General features: G+C 43.7%; 1 protein-coding gene across 1 annotated transcript in view; it reads right to left on the bottom strand.

The window, feature by feature from the left end:
- LOC140736207 (deoxynucleoside triphosphate triphosphohydrolase SAMHD1-like) overlaps positions 1–20,411 on the bottom strand; it is a 55,129-nt gene extending 34,718 nt beyond the window's left edge. The window contains exons 1-2 of the mRNA XM_073062119.1: positions 20,368–20,411; positions 13,000–13,069 (exon numbers count right to left, since the gene is read on the bottom strand). Of these exons, the coding sequence (XP_072918220.1) occupies positions 13,000–13,069; positions 20,368–20,396 (99 nt within the window). The 5' untranslated portion in view covers positions 20,397–20,411. The remainder of the gene's footprint in view (positions 1–12,999; positions 13,070–20,367) is intronic.
- Positions 20,412–21,119: the final 708 nt, after the last annotated feature.

Raw genomic sequence — 21,119 nt, forward strand, 5'->3', positions numbered from 1 at the left:
TCCTTTCCTGTCCATATACCTATCCAATTTAAAAAAAATAACAATATCAAACCTGCCTCTACCACTTCTACTGGAAGCTCATTCCACACAGCTACCACTCTCTGAGTAAAGAAGTTCCCCCTCGTGTTACCCCTAAACTTTTGCCCCTTAACTCTCAACTCATGTCCTCTTGTTTGAATCTCCCCTACTCTCAATGGAAAAAACCTATCCACGTCAACTCTATCTATCCCCCTCATAATTTTAAATATCTCAATCTAGTCCCCCCTCAACCTTCTACACTCCAAAGAATAAAGACCTAACTTGTTCAACCTTTCCCTGTAACTTAGGTGCTGAAACCCAGGTAACATTCTAATAAATCTCCTCTGTTCTCTCTCTATTTTGTTGACATCTTTCCTATAATTCGGTGACCAGAACTGTGCGCAATACTCCATATTCGGCCTTACCAATGCCTTGTACAATTTTAACATTACATCCCAACTCCTATACTTAAAGCTCTGATTTATAAAGGCCAGCATACCAAAAGCTTTCTTCACCACCTTATCCACATGAGATTCCACCTTCAGGGAACTATACACCATTATTCCTAGATCACTCTGTTCTGCTGCATTCCTCAATGTCCTACCATTTACCATGTATGACCTATTTTGATTAGTCCTACCAAAATGTAGCACCTCATACTTATCAGCATTAAACTCCATCTGCCATCTTTCAGCCCACTTTTCTAACTGGCCTAAATAACTTTGAAAACCTACTTCATTATCCACAATGCCACCTATATTAGTATCATCTGTATACTTACTAATCCAATTTACCACCCCATTATCCAGATCATTAATGTATATAGTTCCACATGAAGGTGGGTTTAGAAATAGTAAGATAGTGCAGATCAACATGTGGCTGAAGACATGGTGCAGGAGGGAGGGCTTCAGATGTATAGATAATTGGGCAGTTTTCCAGGAAAGGTGGAACCTGTTCCGGCAGGACAGTTTACATCTGAACTGGAGGGGGACAAATATTCTTGCAGGTAGGTTTGCTGGAGAGGCTCCAGTGGATTTAAACTAGATATGAGGGGGGAGGGGAACCAGAGTGTAGGAACAGATGTATGGGAGAAGGAAGAAAAAGAAGACAGTAAAGTTCTTTGTACTGTTAGAGATAAACAGAGAGGAAGAGGTGGAGAATTTCTTAAATGCATTTATTTTAATGCTAGGAGCATTGTAAGAAAGGTGGATGAGCTTAGAGCATGGATTGATACCTGGAAATATGATGTTGTAGCTATTAGTGAAACATGGTTGCAGGAGGGGTGTGATTGGCAACTAAATATTCCTGGATTTCATTGCTTTAGGTGTGATAGAATCGGAGGGACAAGAGGGGGAGGTGTTGCGTTGCTTGTGAGAGAAAATATTACAGCGGTGCTCTAGCAGGATAGATTAGAGGGGTTGTCTAGGGAGGCTATTTGTGTGGAATTGAGGAATGGGAAAGGTGTAGTAACACTTATAGGGGTGTATTATAGACCACCTAATGGGGAGTGAGAATTGGAGGAGCAAGTTTGCAAGGAGATAGCAGATATTTGTAGTAAGCACAGGATTGTGATTGTGGGAGATGTTAATTTTCCACACATAGACTGGGAAGCCCATACTGTAAAAGGTATGGATGGTTTGGAGTAATAGAGGATGTAATAGAGAAAGGTGAAATTTTGAGGGTAGAGAATCTTTATGTTCCTGTTAGGTTGAAAGGACAGGTTAAAAGTTTGAGAGAGCCATGGTTTTCAGTGGATATTGGAAACTTGGTTAGGAAAAAGAGAGATATCTACAATAAATATAGGCAGCATGGAGTAAATTAGGTGCTCGAGGAATATAAAGAATGTAAGAAGAATCTTAAGAAAGAAATTAGAAAAGCTAAAAGTAGATACGAGGTTGCTTTGGCAAGTAAGGTGAAAGTAAATCCAAAGGGTTTCTACAGTTATATTAATAGCAAAAGGATAGTGAGGGATAAAATTGGTCCCTTAGAGAATCAGAGTGGACAGCTATGTGTGGAGCCAAAAGAGATGAGGGAGATTTTGAACAATTTCTTTTCTTCCGTATTCACTAAGGAGAAGGATATTGAATTGTGTTAGGTAAGGGAAACGAGTAGGGTAGTTATGGAAACTATGATAATTAAAGAAGAGGAAGTACTGGCACTTTTAAAGAATATAAAAGTGGATAAATCTCCGGGTCCTGACAGGACCTTGCGGGAAGTTGGTGTAGAAATAGCAGGGGCTCTGACAGAAATATTTCAAATGTCATTAGAAACGGGGATGGTGCCGGAGGATTGGTTTATTGCTCATGTGGTTCCATTGATTAAAAAGGGTTCTAAGAGTAAACCTAGCAATTATCAGTCTGTATACGGGAGGGAAGATTCAAAATCCAGCTTGAAAAGGTTTCTAATAAGGATAATGACACAATTGTAATAGGGGATTTCAATATGCAAGGGGATTGGGAAAATTAGGTTGGTGTCAGATCGTGAGAGAGGGAATTTGTCGAATGCCTGCAAACTGGCTTGTGCTTCAGCATATTCTGGGAAAGGCTATCTTAGATTGGGTGTTGTGGAATAACCCAGGTCTTATCTGGGAGGTTCCTGTAAAGGAACCCTTAGGAGGCAGTGATCATAATATGATTGAATTTATACTGTAATTTAAGAGGAAGAAGAATAACTCACATATATCTGTATTGCAATGGAATAAAGGGAGTTACAGAGGCATGAGAGAGGAGCTTGCCCAGGTGGATTGGAGGAGGATACTGGCAGGGATGATGGCAGAGCAGAGATGGCTGAAGTTTCTGGTGGTAGTTCACCAGGCGCAGGATTGGACATCTCTCAGAAGAAGTTCTCCAGTGGCATGGGTAAGCAACCGTGGCTGACAAGGGAAGTTAGGGACTGCATAAAAGTCAAGGAAAGGGCAGATAATGTAGCAAAAAGTGAGTGGGAAGTTGGATGATTGGGAAACTTAAGAATCCAACAAAAGAGAACTAAAAAAGCTACAGAAAGGGAAAAGATGAAATATGAAGGTAGACTGGCCAATAATAAAAGCAGGGTACCAAAAGTTATTTCTATTATATAAAGAGTAAAAGGGAAATGAGAGTTGATATTGGGCCACCAGAAAATGATGGTGGTGAGGTAGTAATGGGGGACAAAAAAAAAATGGCAGATGAACTTAATGGGTACTTTACATCTGTCTTCACTGTGGAAGACACTAGCAGTGTGCCAGAGGTCTGTGAGTGTCAGGGAGCACGAGTGAGTGCTATTGCTATTACAAAGGAAAAGTGGCAAACTCAAAGGTCTTAAGGTGGATAAGTCACCTGGGCCAGATGGACGACATCCCAGAGTCCTGAGAGAGGTTGCTGAAGAGATAATGGATGCGTTGGTCATGGTCTTTCAATAATCTCTTGACTCTGGCATGGTCCTGGCTGGACTGAAAGATTGCAAATATCAGTCCACTTTTCAAGAAGGGAGGAAGGCAAAGGAAAGGAAACTATAGACCAGTTAGTCTAACCTCAGTGGTTGGGAAAGTGTTTGAGTCTGTTATTAAGAATGAGATTTTGAGGTGCTTGGAGACTAATGATAAAATAAGTCAAAGTCAGTATGGTTTCTGTAAAGGGAAATCCTGCCTGACAAATCTGTTACAGTTCTTCGAGGAAGTAACAAGCAGGGTGGACAAAGGAGAGGCAGGAGATGACATTTATTTGGATTTTCAGAAGGGATTTGATAAGGTTCTTCATGTGAGACTGTTTAACTATAATATCCTATGGCGTTACAGGAAAGATACTGGCATGGATAGAGGAATGGCTGACAGGTAGGAGGCAGCGAGTGGGAATAAAAGGGGACTTTTCTGGTTGGCTGCTGGTGGCTACTGATGTTTATCAGGGGTCAGTATTGAAACCGCTGCTTTTCACATTGTCAATGATTTAGATAATGGAACTGATTGCTCTGTGGCAAAGTTTGCTGATGATAAGAAGATAGGCGGAGGGGTAGGTAGTGTTGAGGAAGCAATGTGATTGCAGCAGGACAAATTGGAAGAATGGGCATAAAAGTGGCAGATGGAATGCAGTGTTGGGAAATGTGTGATAATGCATTTTGGTGAAAAGGGGAGAAGGTTCATACATCAAAGGTGCAGAGTGACTTACTCCTCGCATAAGACTCTCAGAAGGTTCATTTAGTAATTGAGTCTGTGGTAAAGAAGACATATGCAATGTTGGCATTTATTTCAAGGGGAATAGAATATAAAAGCAAGATGATAATGCTGAGGGTTTATGAGACACTAGTCAAGCCACACTCGGAGTACTGTCCACAGTTTTGGGCCCCGTATCTCAGAAAGAATGTGTCATCGTTGGAAACCACCCAGAAGAGGTTCACAAGGATGATTCCAGGAATGAAGGGGTTTACATATGAGGAGCATTTGGCTTGTATTCACTGGAATTCAGAAGAACGTTTGGGGATCTCATTGAAACCGACATAATGTTGAAAGGACTAGATCAGATGGATGTGGAGAGGATGATATGTCTAGAACTAGAGGGCACAGCCTCAAAATTGAGGCGCAACCCCTTAGACCAGAGGTAGGGAGGAATTTATTTAACTAAAGAGTAGTAAATCTGTGGAATACTCTGCCACAGACTGCGGTGGAGTCCAAATCCAGACATATATGTAAGGCAGAAGTTGATCGTTCTTCATCGGTCAGTGTATAAAAGAATATGGTGAATAGGCAGGTGTATGGGATTGAGTGGGATCCAGGATCAGTCATGATGGAATGGTGGAGCAGACTCGATGGGCTGAATGGCCTAATTCTGTTCCAGTGTCTTATGGTCTTGTAATGCCATAACAACAACCTCTGACTGAATGTCAGCAAAACCACAGAAGTAATTATCATAGGTGGAAGTGCCTTATCATAGCTGTAGTTCCATGAGTAACTCCTCATCGGAGGATCTGAGGTGGAGAGGGTCAGTAGCTTTAAATTCCATGGCACTGTCATATCAGAGGACCCGCCCAGGGACAAGCATGTCAGTACCATCAGAAAGGTGGCACAATAGTGCCTCTACTTTCTTAGAGGTTTGCACAGAAATTTATTATGGTTGAATGACAATAAACCTGAACTAGGTTTGGCTTGTCATCTCAAATTTTGACAAACTTCTATAGATGCACAGTGGAGAGTATTCTATCTGGTTACATCATGGACTGACATGGAAACACCAATGGAGATGTCTACAGAAAGTAATCAATACAGTCCTGACCATCACCATCAATCCATCCCCAACTTAAGACCATAAGAGTTAGGAGCAGATATATGGCCACTTAGCCCATCGAGTCTGCTCCCCCATTTCATCATGGCTGATCCATTTCCCTCTCAGCTTCAATCAACTGCCTTCTCCTGTAACCCTTCATGCCCTGACTAATCAATAATTTATCAACCTTTGCTTGAACTATCAATAAAGTCAGTTTCCACAGCATTCTGTGGCAAAGAATTCCACAGATTTGCCACTCTCTGGCTAACGAAATCCCTCCTCATCTCCATTCTAAAAGGATGCCTGTCTATTCTCAGGCTGTATCTTCTGGTCCTAGACTCACCCACCATAGGAATCATCCTTTCCACATCCACTTAATCAAAGCCGTTCCCCTTTCGATAGGTTTCAGTTAGATCACCCTTCATTCTTGTAAATTCTAGGAGTGGAGGCCCAATGCCATCAAATGCTCATCATATGACAAGACATTCAATCCTGGAATCATTTTCATGAACCTCCTTTGAACCGACTCCAACCTCAGTGCATCTTTTCTAAAAAAAGGGGCCCAAAACAGCTCACAATACTCCAAATGAGGCCTCAGCTGTGCTTTATAAAGCCTGAACATAACATCCTTGCTTTTATATTCTAGTCCTCTTGAAATCAATGTGAACTTCACATTTCACTTCCTCACCACAGACTTAACCCGCAAATTAACCTTTCGGGATTCCTGCACAAGGACTCCAAGTCCCTTTGCACTTTATTTTTTTGTATTTTTCTTCATTTAGAAAATGGTCAACTCTTTCATTTCTTCTACCAATGTGCAAGACTATGCACTTCCCGACAATGTATTCCATATACCAATTCCTTTGCTAGTTCTCTTAATCTGTCCATCCCTTCTATAGTCTCTCTACTTCCTCAAAACTACCTGGCCCTCCACCTATCTTCAAAACATCTGCAAACTTTACCACAAAGCCATCGATTCCATCATCCAAATCATTCACACTTAAAATAAAAAGCAATGGTTCCAGCACAGACCCCCGTGAACACCACTAGTCACTGGCAGTCAACCAGAAAGGGCTCTCATTATCCCCATGCTTTGCCTCCTGTCAAACAGCCACTGTGTTGTCCATGCTGATATCTTTCCTGTAATACCACAGACCCCTGTTAAGCAGCATCATGTGTGGCAGCTTGTCAAACGCTTTCTGAAAATCCAAGTATACAACATCAACTGATTCTCCTTTCTCTATCTTGCTTGTTATTTCTTCAAAGAATTCCACCAGATATGTCAGGCAAGATTTCCCTTTGAGGGAACCATGCCAACTACGGCCAAATGTATCATGTGCCTCCAGGTACCCTGAGATCTCATCCTTTCTTTTTCAATATTTTTATTAATTTCTTACATAAAAGAATACAGGGTACAGTAACATATATAATATATAAGATATAATATATGGATTCCAATACTGTATATTGAAATCACAGATGAAGTGTAATTACCCCATATCCATATAAATTAAGTTTAAACATAAAATTGAAAAGAAATAATTATATTATACAAAAAAATCTAAACCCACTACCAGAAAAAAACAGCTGTTTGGTTAAAAAAAAGGAAAAAAATCCTTAACATATAGTAAAACATATTATTAACCAACATCTGTGCTTAACAGCAAATCAAAGATTTTGAAAGTAATTCAAAATAGGTCCCCACAATGTTAAAAAATCTTGTCTAGGTTCAGAAATTGAACAGCAAATCTTCTCTAAATTTAAGCAAGACATAACATCATGTAACCAATGAGTATGAGTGGGCGGAGTGGCATCCTTCCACTTGAGCAACAATGCCCTCCTGGCTATAAGAGAAATAAAGGCCAAAATATGCAAATCATGTGTCTCTAAAATAATATCATTTCTTCCAACAATACCAAATAAGGCAGTCAAAGGATTAGGTTTAAAATTTACTTTAAAAAGCACCGAAAAAGTTTGAAATACTTCCTTCCATTCTTCTTGTCCTCCGTTACTACTTCTCCAACATCATTTTCCAGAGATCCGATATCCACTCCTGCTTCTCTTTTACACTTTATATATCTGAAGAAACTTTTGATATTCTTTTTAATATTATTGACTAGCTTACATCCGTAATCCATCTTTTCTTTCTTAATTAATTTTTAGTTGCCTACTGTTTGTTTTTAAAAGCTTTCCAATGCTTTAACTTCCCACTAATGTTTGCTCTATTTTATGTCCTCACTTGGCCTTTTATGTTGGCTTTGACTTCTTTCGTTCACTACAGCGGTGTCATCCTGCCTTCAGAATACTTCTTCCTCTTTGGGATGGATATATTCTCTGCCTTCCGAATTGCTTCCAGAAATTCCAGCCATTGTTGCTCTGCCATCATCCCTGCCAGTGTTCTTTTCCAGTCAATTTTGGCCAACTCCTCTCTCATGCCTCTGTAATTCCCTTTACTGCACTGTAACATCAGGGTGAATTTGATCATATTATGATCACTTGCCCCAGGGGCTCTTTTCCAGTTCATTGCACAACACCCAATTCAAAATATCTGATCCCCCAGTAGGCTCAACCGCAAGCTGCTCTAAAATAACATCTCATAGCCATTCTAGAAATTCCCCCTCTTGGGATTCAACACCCACCTGATTTTTGCAATCTACCTGCGTATTGAAATCCCCATAGCTATTGTAATATTTCCCTTCTGGCATGGATTTTCTGTTTCCCATTGGAATTTGTAGATCACATCCTTATTATGGGTTGAGGGTCTGTGAATGAATTTCAACAGGGTCTTTTTATTCTTGCAGTTCCTTAGATCTATTCACAATGATTCTCCGCCCTCTGACCCTATGTCACGTCTTTCTCATGATTTGATTTCATTTTTTACCAACAGAGCCTTGCCACCCCCTTTGCCTTCCTGCTTGTCCATTTGACACAATATGTATCCTTGGACATTAAGCTCCTAGCTGTAAGATTCTTTCAGCCACGATTCAATGATACCTCCAACACCATACATGCTAATCTGTAACTGCGCTGCAAGTTCATCTACCTTATTCCGTATACTGCGCACATCAAATATTACACTTCCAGTCCAGTATTCACCAGTTTCGATTATGTCAGCCTTTTACATTACAACTCATCCCATTGACTGCAACTGAGCCTCTCCCTGCTATGGGCAGAAGTTCCCACTTGCATCAAAAAGACAACAATCGTACCAGTGCTCAAGAAGAATAATGTGGGCTGCTTTAATAACTATCACCCGATAGCACTCACATCGACAGTGATGAAATACTTTGAGAGGTTGGTCATGACTAGATTGAACTCCTGCCTCAGCAAGGACCTGGACCCATTGCAATTTGCCTATCACCACAATAGGTCAATGGCAGATGCAATCTCAATGGCTCGCCACATGGTTTTAGACCACTTGGACAACACAAACACCTGCATCAGGATGCTGTTCATCGACTATAGCTCAGCATTTAATACCATCATTCCCACAATCCTGATTGAGAAGTTGCAGAACCTGGGCTTCTGTACCTCCCTCTGCAATTAGACCCTTGACTTCCTAACTGGAAGACACAATCTGTGCAGATTGGTGATAACATATCCTCCTTGCTGACGATCAACACTGGCACACCTCAGGGGTGTATGCTTAGCCCACTGCTCTACTCTCTGTATACACATGACTGTGTGTCTAGGCATAGCTCAAATACCATCTATAAATTTGCGGACGATACACCCATTGTTGGTAGAATCTCAGGTGGTGACGAGAAGGTGTACAGGAGTGAGATATGCCAACTTGTGGAGTGGAGCTGCAGCGACAATCTGGCACTCAACGTCAATAAGACGAAAGAGCTGATTTTGGACTTCAGGAGAGGTAAGACAAAGGAACACATACCAATCCTCATAGAGGGATCAGAAGTGGAGAGAGTGAGCAGCTTCAAGTACCTGGGTGTCAAGATCTCTGAGGATCTAACCTTGTCCCAACATATCGATGCAGTTATAAAGAAGGCAAGACAGTGGCAATACTTTCTTAGGACTTTTAAGAGATTTGGCACATCAACAAATACACTCAAAAACTTCTATAGTTGTACCGTGGAGAGCATTCTGACAGGCTGCATCACTGTCTGGTATGGAGGGGCTACTGCACAGGACCGAAAGAAGCTGTGGAAGGTTGTAAATCTAGTCAGTTCCATCTTGGGCATTAGCCTACAAAGAACCCAGGACATTTCTAGGGAGTGGTGTCTCAGAAAAGCAGTGTCCATTATTAAGGACCTCCAGCACCCAGGGCATGCCCTTTTCTCACTGTTACCATCAGGGAGGAGGTACAGAAGCCTGAAGGCACACACTCAGCAATTCAGGAACAGCTTCTTCCCCTCTGCCATCCGATTCCTAAATGGACATTGAAGCTTTGAACATTACCTCACTTTTTTTAATATACAGAATTTCTGTTTTTGTACATTTAAAAAAATTATTTAATATGCATAATTAATTTACTTATTTATTTATTATTATGTTTTATTTATTCGTTATTTTCTCTCTCTCTCTCTCTCTCTCTCTCTCTCTCTCTCTCTCTCTCTCTCTCTCTCTCCTCTCCCCCCCCCCCCCCCAGGTTATGTATTGCATTGAACTGCTGCTGCTAAGTTAACAAATTTCACGTCACATGCTGGTGATAATAAACCTGATTCTGATCTGAATCTGATTCATCAACCTCTCCTTGCTAGGAGTCGACACATTGCCTCTGTTTGTAACCAATGTCCTCATCCTCAGCGCAATCACTCCGGTTCCCATCCCCCTCCCAAATTAATTTAAATGCTCCCGAAGAACTCGAGCAAACCTGCTCGCAAGGATATTGGTCTCCCTTGGGTTCAGATCTAACCCATCCCTTTTGAACAGGTTGCTCCTTCTCCAGGAGAGATCCCAATGATCCATAAATCTGAATCTCTGCCCCTGCGTCAGTTCCTCAGCCACACAGTTACCAGTCTGGAGGTCCTGTTTCTCGGCTTTCTACCTGGCTCCCTAAAATCTCTCTGTAGGACCTTCTCACCTTGTCTACCAACGTTGTTGGTGCCAAAATGCACCAAGATTTCTGGCTGCTCAGAATGCCGTGGAGCCGATCTGAGACATCCCTGACCCCGGCACCAAGGGGCAACATATCCGGGTATCTCTACAGAATCCACAGAATTCGTCTCTGTTCCTCTGACTTTGTCAGATCTCTCAGTGGGAGAGCATTGTGGAGATAGTGATGACAATTCTATCTCCTTTACCACAGCATTGGAGAGGGATAGGAACAGACAAGTTAGGAAAGCATTTAATTGGAGTAAGGGGAAATATGAGGCTATCAGGCAGGAATTTGGAAGCATAAATTGGGAACAGATGTTCTCAGGGAAATGTCTGGAAGAAATGTGGCAAATGTTCAGGGGATATTTGCGTGGAGTTCTGCATAGGTACATTCCAATGAGACAGGGAAAGGATGGTAGGGTACAGGAACTGTGGTGTATGAAGGCTGTTGTAAATCTAGTCAAGAAGAAAAGAAAAGAGTGGTGAGTGGGCTACCGGTGACGGTGGTGGAGGTGGATACATAAAAACATAGAAAACCTACAACACAATACAGGCCCTTCGGCCCACAAAGCTGTGCCGAACATGTCCTTACCTTAGAACTACCTAGGCTTACCCATAGGCCTCTATTTTTCTAAGCTCCGTGTACTGTCCAGGAGTCTCTTAAAAGGCCCTATCGTATTCGCCTCCACCGCTGTCGCCGGCAGCCCATTCCACACACTCACCACTCTTTGTGTAAAAAACTTACCCCTGACATCTCCTCTGTACCTACTTCCAAGCACCTTAAAGCTGTGCCCTCTCGTGCGGCCCATTTCAGCCCTGGGAAAAAGCCTTTCACTATCCACACGATCAATGTCTCTCTTTATCTGATACACCTCTATCAGGTCACCTCTCATTCTCTGTCACTCCAAGGAGAAAAGGATGAGTTCACTCAACCAATTCTCTTAAGGCGTGCTCCCAATTCCAGGCAATACCCTTGTAAATCTCCTCTACACCCTTTCTACGGTCTCCACATCCTGCCCATAGAGGCGACCAGAACTGAGCACAGTACTCCAAGTGGGGTCTGACCTGGGTCCTATATTGCTGCAACATTACCTCCCAGCTCCTAAACTCAATCCTACGATTGATGAAGATCAGTGTACCCTTTGTCTTCTTAACAACAGAGTCAACCTGCACAACAACTTTGAGTGTCCTATGGACTCGGTCCCCAAGATCTCTCTGATTCTCCACACTGCCAAGAGTCTTACCATGAATATTATATTCCACCATCATATTTGACCTACCAAAATGAACCACTTCACACTTGTCTGGGATGAACTCCATCTGCCACTTCTCAGACCAGTTTTGCATCCTATCAATGACCCGATATAATATACGAGAGCCAAAGGTTTCCAAAAAAAGACTGCCATATACAGTGGCCATGATCATAGCAGCCATCGTCGGAGTGGACTGAGGCAGAGTGGGACAGCTTTGGCTCAACAGGCTTCAGTGTGAACAGGCAGAGGCGAGGGTAGGTTCCGGTAAGTTTTGTTTTGTTTGTTTAGACTAGAGAGAGTGTGAGGCAGGATGTTCGAATGCTCCTCTTGCTGGATGTGGGAAGTGACAATGACACCTGCAAGAAGTGCATCCAGCTGCAGCTCCGAACAAACCACGTTAGGGAACTGGAGCAAGAGTTGGATGACCTCCGGATCATTCGGGAGAATGAGGTGTTTATAGAAAGTAGTTTCAGGGAGGCAGTTACGCCAAAGGAGCAGCACACAGGTAATTGGGTTACCATCAGGCGAAGGAAGGGGAAAGGGCAGGTAGAGCAGGGCTCCCCCATGGCCATTCCCCTCAACAAGTATACTGGTTTGGATACTGTTGGGGGTGATGACTTACCTGGGACAAGCTGCAGCAGCCGGATCTATGGCACTGAGTCTGGTTCTGCAGTGCAGAAGGGAGGGGGGAAGAAGAGGAGAGTGGTAGTGATAGGGGACTCAATAGTTAGAGGTACAGACAGGAGGTTCTGTGGTCATGACAGAGACTCCTGGATGGTTTGTTGGCTCCCAGGTGCCAGGGTCAGGGATGTCTCTGATCACGTGCACAGCATTCTGAAATGGGAGGGTGAGCAGCCAGATGTCATGGTACACATTGGTACCAATGACACAGGAAGAAAGAGTGAAGAGTTCCTGAAGAGTGAGTATAGAGAGCATGCTAGGAAGTTAAAAAGCAGGACCTCAAGGGTGGTAATCTCAGAATTGCTACCTGTGCCAAGTACCAGTGAGGGTAAGAATAGGATGCTCTGGAGGATGAACACGTGACTGAGGAACTGATGTAGGGGGCAGGGTTTCAGATTTCAGGATCATTGGGACCTCTTCTGGGGCAGGAGGGACCTGTACAAGAGGGACGGGTTACACCTGAACTACAGGGAGACCAATATCCTTGTAGGGAGGTTTGTTAGTGCTATTCATTTATGAAGGCCCCATTCAAGTCACCTACCCACACTGTATTCCCTCTGGAGTAGTGAACCTCTGCTTTAGCTGACAGTTCACTTTTCACTGGATAATGCGGCTTATCAGCCCCTTATTCATCCCCAGACATCCATCAACTTCAACCAGCTTCTAACCTGCTTCAAATCTCAACACTGTGACTGAAACAGAGTGATAATTAACAGAAGCCCAGTGACGCTTTCGTGCCCCTGCCAGAGCTATTATCTTACCTTTATCTCAATAAACCTCTCCAAGAGGTCAGTGATGAAGTTGTAAAGTTTTCTTGGATCTCCCAGTAGGCTAGATGGAAAATAGAACAGCAATCACAGCAGTCATCTCCATGGTAATGAGGGAACTTTGATACACAGCAAAATATGTCCATACAACATCCAATATTAATTCCCAGCCATCCATGTAGTAACTCCTCCGTAAATGGTCCCAAGCCCAGCTGCAAAAGGAGGAGGACTGGACATGGGGCTAAACACCACATCCATTAAAAACCCAGAGCTACAGCAATACCAACAAAAACTCCAAGGACATCATTCCTGGGCGAGGAAGGATCTTCGACTTAAAGTCAAATGAAGTTGTGCTGTGGAAAATCTCTGAAAGCCACAGGGCCAATCGACCTTCTGTCATCTAGAACCACCTCTCAGCTGGCCCAGAACAGAGGACCCTAGGCCGCTATTGTTGGCAGTCTATGCTCCAGTATTGGGTGATGGGTTTAACTAACAAACTATCTATATACTGCTTGGTTACGAACACGGTGAAGTAAACCCCATACAATATCTATCTGGAATAGCTGCAGGGTGGCAAGCTGGTGGAGCACTGTCTCACAGCCCTGATGACCCAGGTTTGATCCTGATTACTGGTGTTATGTGGAGTTGTGGAGATTGCACAAATCCATGGCAATAGCGTCTGTGAATGCCGGACTGAACATTAACAGTCTAAGGAACTCAACTCTATGGAAAGTAATAGAGTCGACATTTTGGGCCAAAACCCTTCATCAGGGTCTCATCCAACCTGCTGGGTTCCTCTCACTTTTTTTGTGCTCTACTCTGGATTTCTAGCAACTACAGGATCTCATGATAAAATTAGTAGTCAGAGATCAGAAAAATGCTTTCTTCATCATGCAGAATTCTGGGATGTTGAGCGTCGACAATTTGGTGAACAGCACAACGAAAAACACAGAGCTGGGCTTGGGGCAGCTGTTGGAAACCACCAATGGCATGAAACTAGCATCACTGAGCACACTGGCAGAACTGACTGAGTGGCAGGAGACAATAGAGGTGTCCTTTTCCGGTTGGCTGATGCTGACTAGTGGTGTTCCTCAGTGGTCGATGTAAGGACCACTTGTTTTTTGATGTTATATGTCCATGATTTCAATGACAGAATTGATGGCTTTGATGGACAAGTATTCAGAGAAATGGCTGTTGTGATGCGTCTAACATGGTAGTGTAGTGCATAGTGCTTGTTGCTCTGACTTTCGGCTTCCCCCGTTGGCAGTCTGTTGAACAGGAGAGATGAATGCTTAAGGCTCTCCCTGCTAGTACATAGCCTCTCCAACAGCAAGCCTCATGTAGTGCCTCCTCGCTGGTTACACATGTAAACTGACAGATGTAAAGGGACAAATGTAAAGGGACAGAGACAAACAAAGGGAATTACAGACCAATTAATCTGACCTCAATGGTTATTAAAATGTTGGAGAGAGTGGTTAAGGACATGGTTTCAGGGAATTTGGAGGCACATGAGAAAATAGGCCATAGTCAGCATGGTTTCCTCAAGGGAAAATCTTGCCTGACAAACATGTTAGAGTTCTTTGAAGAAATAACAAGCAGGATAGACAAAGAGAATTGATAGATGTTGTCTACTTGGATTTTTCAGAAGGCCTTTGACTATGAGGTTGCTTAACAAGTTACGAGGCCATGGCATTAGAGGAAAGCTGCTGTTTCAAGGAAGAACCTTTTCTGGTTGACTGCCAGTGACTAGTGCTCTTCCACAGGAGTCTGTGTTGGGGCCACCTCTTTTTGCATTATATGTCAATGATTTGGATGACGGAATTGATGATTTTGTGGCCAAGTTTGTGGACAATATGAAAATAGGTGGAAGGGCAGGTAGTTTTGAGGAAGCAGATTGGCTACAGAAGGACTCAGACAGATTAGGAGAATGGGCAAAGAAGTTGCAGATGGAATACAGTGTTGGAAGGTATGGTTGTGTACTTTGATAGAAGAAATAAAAGTGTAGATTATTTTTGAAATGGAGAGAAAATTCAGAAACCTGAGGTGCAAAGGGACCTGGGAGTCCTCATGCAGGATTCTCTAAAGGTTAATTTGCAGGTTGAGTCAGTGGTGAAGAAGGCAAATACAATGTTAGCATTCATTTCAAGGTGCCTAGTTCATAAAAGTAAGGATGTAATGCTTGGGCTTTGTAAGACATTGGTGACACCTCACCTACAGTATTGTGAGTGGTTTTGGGTCCCTTATCAAAGAAAATATGTGCTGGCATTGGAGAGCATTCAGAGGAAGCTCACAAGAATGATTCTGAGGGAGAAAAAAAAGTCCAGTTAAAGTCTGAGCAGCACCTAATGGCTCTGGGTTTGTACTCACTGGAGATTAGATGAATGAAAGGGAATCACATTGAAACATATCAAATATTGAAAAGCCTAGATAAAGTAGATGTGGAGAGGATATTTCCTAGAGTTGGGGGAGTCTAGGACCAGAGGAAACAGCCTCAGAATAGAGGGACATCCATTTGGAACAGGGATTTCTTTAACCAGAGTGTGCTGACTGTGTAAACTGCATTGCCACTTGGAGGCCAAGTCATTAACCATAGGACCATAAGATATAGGGGCAGAAATAGGCCATTCAGCCCATTGGGTCTGCTCTTCCATTTCATCATGCTGATCCAATTTTCCTCTCAGCCCCAATCTCCTACCTTCTCCCCATACCCTTTCATGCTGTAACCAATCAAGAATCTGTCAACCTCTGTCTTAAATATACATTGGTACCAATGACATAAATAGAAAAAAGGGATGAAGTCCTGAAGAGGGGATTCAGGGAGATGGATAGGAAGCTGAAAAGCAGGACCTCCAGGGTAGTAATCTCAGGATTGCTGCCTGTGCCACGTGCTAACGAGCGCAAGAATTACATAATCAGTCATATTAATGCGTGGCTGAGAGACTGGTGTAGGGAGCAGGGCTTTGGGTTCCTGGACTGTTGGGGCTCCTTCTGGGGGAGGTACATCCTGTACAAGAAGGAAGGGTTACACCTGAACCGCAAGGGGTCCAATATCCTAGCAGACAGGTTTAATAGAGCCGTTAGGGAGGGTTAAAACTAATTTGACCGGGGGGGGGGGGGGGTGGGAACCGGAGTGATAGGACTGAGGAAGGGGAAAACAGAAATAAATCAAAGATAGCATGCAACAGAGATGATAGAAAGGACAGGCAAGAGATGAAGCATAATCACAGCCTGTGGGTGAGATACAGGGCAATAGGGGCGTGGTGCAGTTAAAACAGAAAGCAACAAATACTTGTCCTAAAGTGTTATATTTGGAATGCACGCAGCATAAGAAATAAAATGGACAATCTTGAAATTCGGCTACAGATTGGCAAGTATGACGTTGTGGCCATCTCTGAAATTTGGCTAAAGGATGGCTGCCACTGGGAGCTGAATGTCCAAGGATATACGATGTATCAGAAAGATAGGTTAGTAGACAGAGGGGTTGGTGTGGCCCTGTGTATAAGAAATAATATTAAATAATTAGAAATGGATGACATAGGATCAGAAGGTGTAGAGTCTCTATGGGTTGAGTTAAGAAATGGCAAGGGTAAAAGGATCCTAATGGTAGTTGTATACAGGCCTTCAAACAGCAGTCAAGATGTGGATTACAAATTACAGCAGGAAGTAGAAAAGGTGTGTCAGAAAGGCAATGTCATGATAATCGTTGGTGCCTTTAACATGAAAGTAAATAGGGAAAACTAGGCCAGTACTGGACCGCGGGGGAGAATTTGTAGAATGTCTAAGGGATGGATTTTTTGAACAGCTTGTTGCTGAGCCCATTAGGGGATCGGCTGTGCTGGATTGGGTGTTGTGCAATGATCCGGAGGTGATAAGGGAGCTTAAGGTTAAGGAACCGGTAGGAAGAAGTGATTACAGTATGTTCCAGTTCACTTTGCAATTTGAAAAGGAGAGACTAAATTCCAATGTGTCGGTATCTCAGTGGAATAAAAGAAATTACAATGGCATGGGAGGGGAACTGGCCAAAATCGACTGGAAAGGGATACTAGCAGGAAGGACAGCAGAGCAGCAATGGCTGGATTTTTTGTGAAAAATGAGGGAGGTGAAAGACAGCTATATTCAAAATAAGAAGAAATTTTTGAATGGAAGAGGGACACTTCTGTGGCTGACAAGTGAAGTCAGAGCCAAAGTAAAAGCAAAGGAGTGGGCATACAAGGAAGCCAAAGCTAGTGGGAAGATAGAGGATTGGGAAGCTTTTAAAAACTTGAAGAAGTAAACTAAAAAGGCCATTAGGAAGGAAAAGATGAATTATGAAAGGAAGCTGGTGACTAGTATCAAAGAAGATACTGAAAGCTTTTTAAAGTATATAAAGGTTAAAAGAGAGTTGAGAGTAGATATAGGATCAATAGAAAATAATGCTGGAGATAACGTATGAGACGCAGAGATGGCAGAGGGACTGAATTTTGAGGGCTTGTTGGATGGTGTTTGTGTCCGCTGGGTCCACGTAGGCCAGATCAATCTGTTGCGAACAACGAACAAACCCAAGTGCAGGACACTGACATGGAGGTAGAGTAATCTGAAGAGTGTTCATTGATGGTTGCAGTCAGGGGAGTGAGGATTAGGCAGAGGAAAGAAGCGGAGTGAGTGAGACTTGACCAGGGATCGAACACGGGTCGCTGCGGTGAGAGTGCGGTGTTTAACCACTGAGCCAGCGGAGAGTGTAGGCGGGCAGCGGGACGAGGCAGAGCAGGGATGCAGACAAAGGTGTGAACGTGGCTGGAGGAGAACGGCAGGCAGGAGGATGAACGGGAAGGCAGGCAGCATGCAATACTCCTGTTAACACAGAGAGACAGAGTTAACACAGGCAAACAACAGCCCGGAAACAAAAGTTAGAATACACTATCCTAAGTGGCCTAGAACGTGAACTACGACACTGGCTGAAGCAATGACCTGGCGATAAGCAGATGGAAAGCCGGGGTATTTATGCTGCAGGTTAGATGAGATTCAGGTGTGCCGCAATCAGGAAGCCTGGGAGAACAAAAGGAACGCCACGCCCACCGTGCCAACATACACACACACAAAGAAAGAGATAGACAGGGGAGCAGGTGAAATACGGGGAAAAGGGAACTTGGAGAACATGAGGAATAAATGGGAAGGACAGCTGGGACCTTGACACTGAATGCTATTTTGCATCAGTCTTCACAGTGGGAGACGTTCAAGAGTGCCAGGGAAGTGAAGTTTGTGCAGTGAAAATTACGACTGAGAAGATGCTCGGGAAGCTTAATGTTCTGAGGGTGGACAAATCTCCTGGACCCGATGGAATGCACCCTCGGGTTCTGAAGGAAGTAGTTGGAGAGATTGTGGAGGCATTAACGATGCTCTTTCAAGAATAAATAGATTCTGGCATTGTACCAGACGACTGGAAAATTGCAAATGTTACTCCACTATTTAAGAAGGGTGGGAGGCAGCAGAAAGGAAACTACAGACCTGTTAGCCTGACATCAGCGGTTGGGAAGTTATTGGAATAGATTGTTAGGGTTGAGATTACAGTGTACCTGGAGGCACATGGTAAGATAGGCCAAAGCCAGCATGGTTTCCTGAAAGGAAAATCCTTCTTGTCCAACCGACTGCAGTATTTTGAGGGAATTACAAGCAGGGTAGACAAAGAAGATGCAGTAGATGTGGTGTACTTGGATTGATGGAAGACCTTTGACAAGGTGCCGCACATGAGGCTGCTTAGCAAGATAAGAGCCCATGGAATTACAGGGAAGTTACTGTATGGGTGGAGCATTGACTGATCGGCAGAAAACAGGAAGTGGGTATAAAGGCTGCCGGTTACCAGTGAAGTTCCACAGGGGTTGGTGTTGGGACCACTGCTTTTTACAATGTATGTCAATGATCTGGACAATGGGATTAATGGATCTGTGGCTAAATTTGCCGATGATACAAAGATTGGTGGAGGAGTGGGTAGTGTTGATGAAACATAGAGCTTAGAAAAATAGAGGGCCATGGGTAACCTTGGTAATTTCTAAAGTAAGTACATGTTCAGCACAGCAATGTGGGCCGAAGGGCCTGTACTGTGCTATAGGTTTTCTATGTTTCTAAACAGAGAGCCTGCAGAGAGACTTAGATAGTTTAGGGGAATAGGCAAAGAAGTGGCAAATGAAATACAATGTTGGAAAGTTTATGGTCATGCACTTTGGTGGAAGAAATAGATGGGCAGGCAGTTATTTAGATGGAAAGAGAATTCAAAATACAGAGATGCAGAGGGACTTGGGAGTCCTTGTGCTCGATACCCTAAAGGTTAACCTCCAGGCTGAGTCAGTGGTGAAGAAGGTGAATGCAATGTTGGCATTCATTTTTTGATGTTTAGAATATAAGAGCAGGGACATGATGTTCAGGCTCTATAAGGAAATTGTGAGACCACACTTGGGAGTATTGTGTGCAGTTTTGTGCTACTTATTTTAGAAAGTATATACTGACATTGGAGAGGGTTCAGAAAAGATTCACGAGAATGATTCCAGGAATGAAAGGGTTACTGTATGAGGAAGGTCTGGCAGCTCTTGGGCTGTATTCCCTGGAGTTGAGGAGAATGGGGGGGGGGGGGATCTCACAGAAACGTTCTGAATGTTAAAAGGCTTGATCAGATTAGATATGGCAAAGTTATTTCCCATGGTAGGGAAGTCTAGGACAAGAGGGCATGAATTCAGGATTAAAGCATGTCCATTTAGAACAGAGATGCAGAGAAATTTCTTTAGTCAGAGGGTGGTAAATCTGTGGAATATTTTTGCCATGAGCAGATGTGGAGGTCAAGTCATTGGGTGCATTTAAGACAGAGATAGATAGGTTCTTGGTTAGCCAGGGCATCAAAGGGCAGGGGAGTGGGGATGATCGGAAGAATTGGATCAGCCCATGATTGAATGGTGGAGCAGACTCGATGGGCCAAATGGCCTACTTTGCTCCTATATCTCATGGTCTTATAAAGACTTGGCCTCTACAGCTGTCTGTTGCAACTAATTCCACAGATTTGCCACTCTGTGGCTGAACAAATTCCTAATCTCCGTTCTCAAAGGACGTCCCTCTTTTCTGAGGCTGCGTCCTCTCGTTGTCGACTCTCCCACCACAGGAAACAGCCTCACCACATCCATTCTATCAAGGCCCTTCACCATTCGACAGGTGGATCAGTGAATTTGAGACCCGTGAACATTCGAGTGGAGACAAACAGAGATGAGGACTCCTTCTTTCTACCCGGTGCCCCACACCCAAGAGAAATAGTCATGGCTGCCTCTGTTCCGATGCCTCACTCCTCCTGTCATTTCAGTCCCGCCTACTACCACTCCCCTCACTGACTCGGGTTAAGCTTACCTCACGCCCATGCTTTTCAATTTATTCATCGTTAGGTGTGCCAGGGTAGCGCCGGATATGTTTTCATCTGTTGAGTGTATACAGAGAAGCAAAAGCAGAATTCAGTGAGAATCATTCCTTCTCTCGGACCACAAAGCCTACACGGTGACTACCAGCACCCCATCGATCCGGAGCAGCACGGAACACACGGAGCAGAATTTAAGCTTTCTGTCAACAAAATTCGCAACCCTAACATCTCCGTACCCAAACCCGGCAGCAAAGCACGCACCGTCTCCCTCCCAGTGACGCCGAACACGCAGTTCACAGCAAACTGAGTACATTCGGTATGTTACTAATACAACACAAGTTCAGTTTTTTCAGACAGCTTCGGGAAGAAATTACACGTGTACCCGGAACGACTGCTTGCCGAGCAGACCTGCCTATTCCACTCACCTGGCTTCACCTATCACCTTCTGAACTGTCCCTCTTTGCCCTCTTGCTGGCGGCTTCCTCCTCCCTTTGCAGCCGTGAAGAGGGGCCTCGGTCCGAAACATCAATTGTTTATCCATTTCCACAGATGGTACCTGACCTGCCGAGTTTCTCCAGCAGTTTGTTTGTGTCTTTCTGGATTTCCAGCATCAGCACCATCTCTGGTGTTTATGATTTTCTGTCTGTGTCCCTGGGGAACACTAGCCCTACTTGTTCAATACCAAGAAACGGAGCTGATCTTGGAGATGCCGCCACTCTTCCTGTGCTTGGCGGGTAGCTGAACT

The sequence above is a fragment of the Hemitrygon akajei genome, chromosome 11 (genome assembly GCF_048418815.1).
Source record: "Hemitrygon akajei chromosome 11, sHemAka1.3, whole genome shotgun sequence".
Classification (NCBI taxonomy): domain Eukaryota; kingdom Metazoa; phylum Chordata; class Chondrichthyes; order Myliobatiformes; family Dasyatidae; genus Hemitrygon; species Hemitrygon akajei.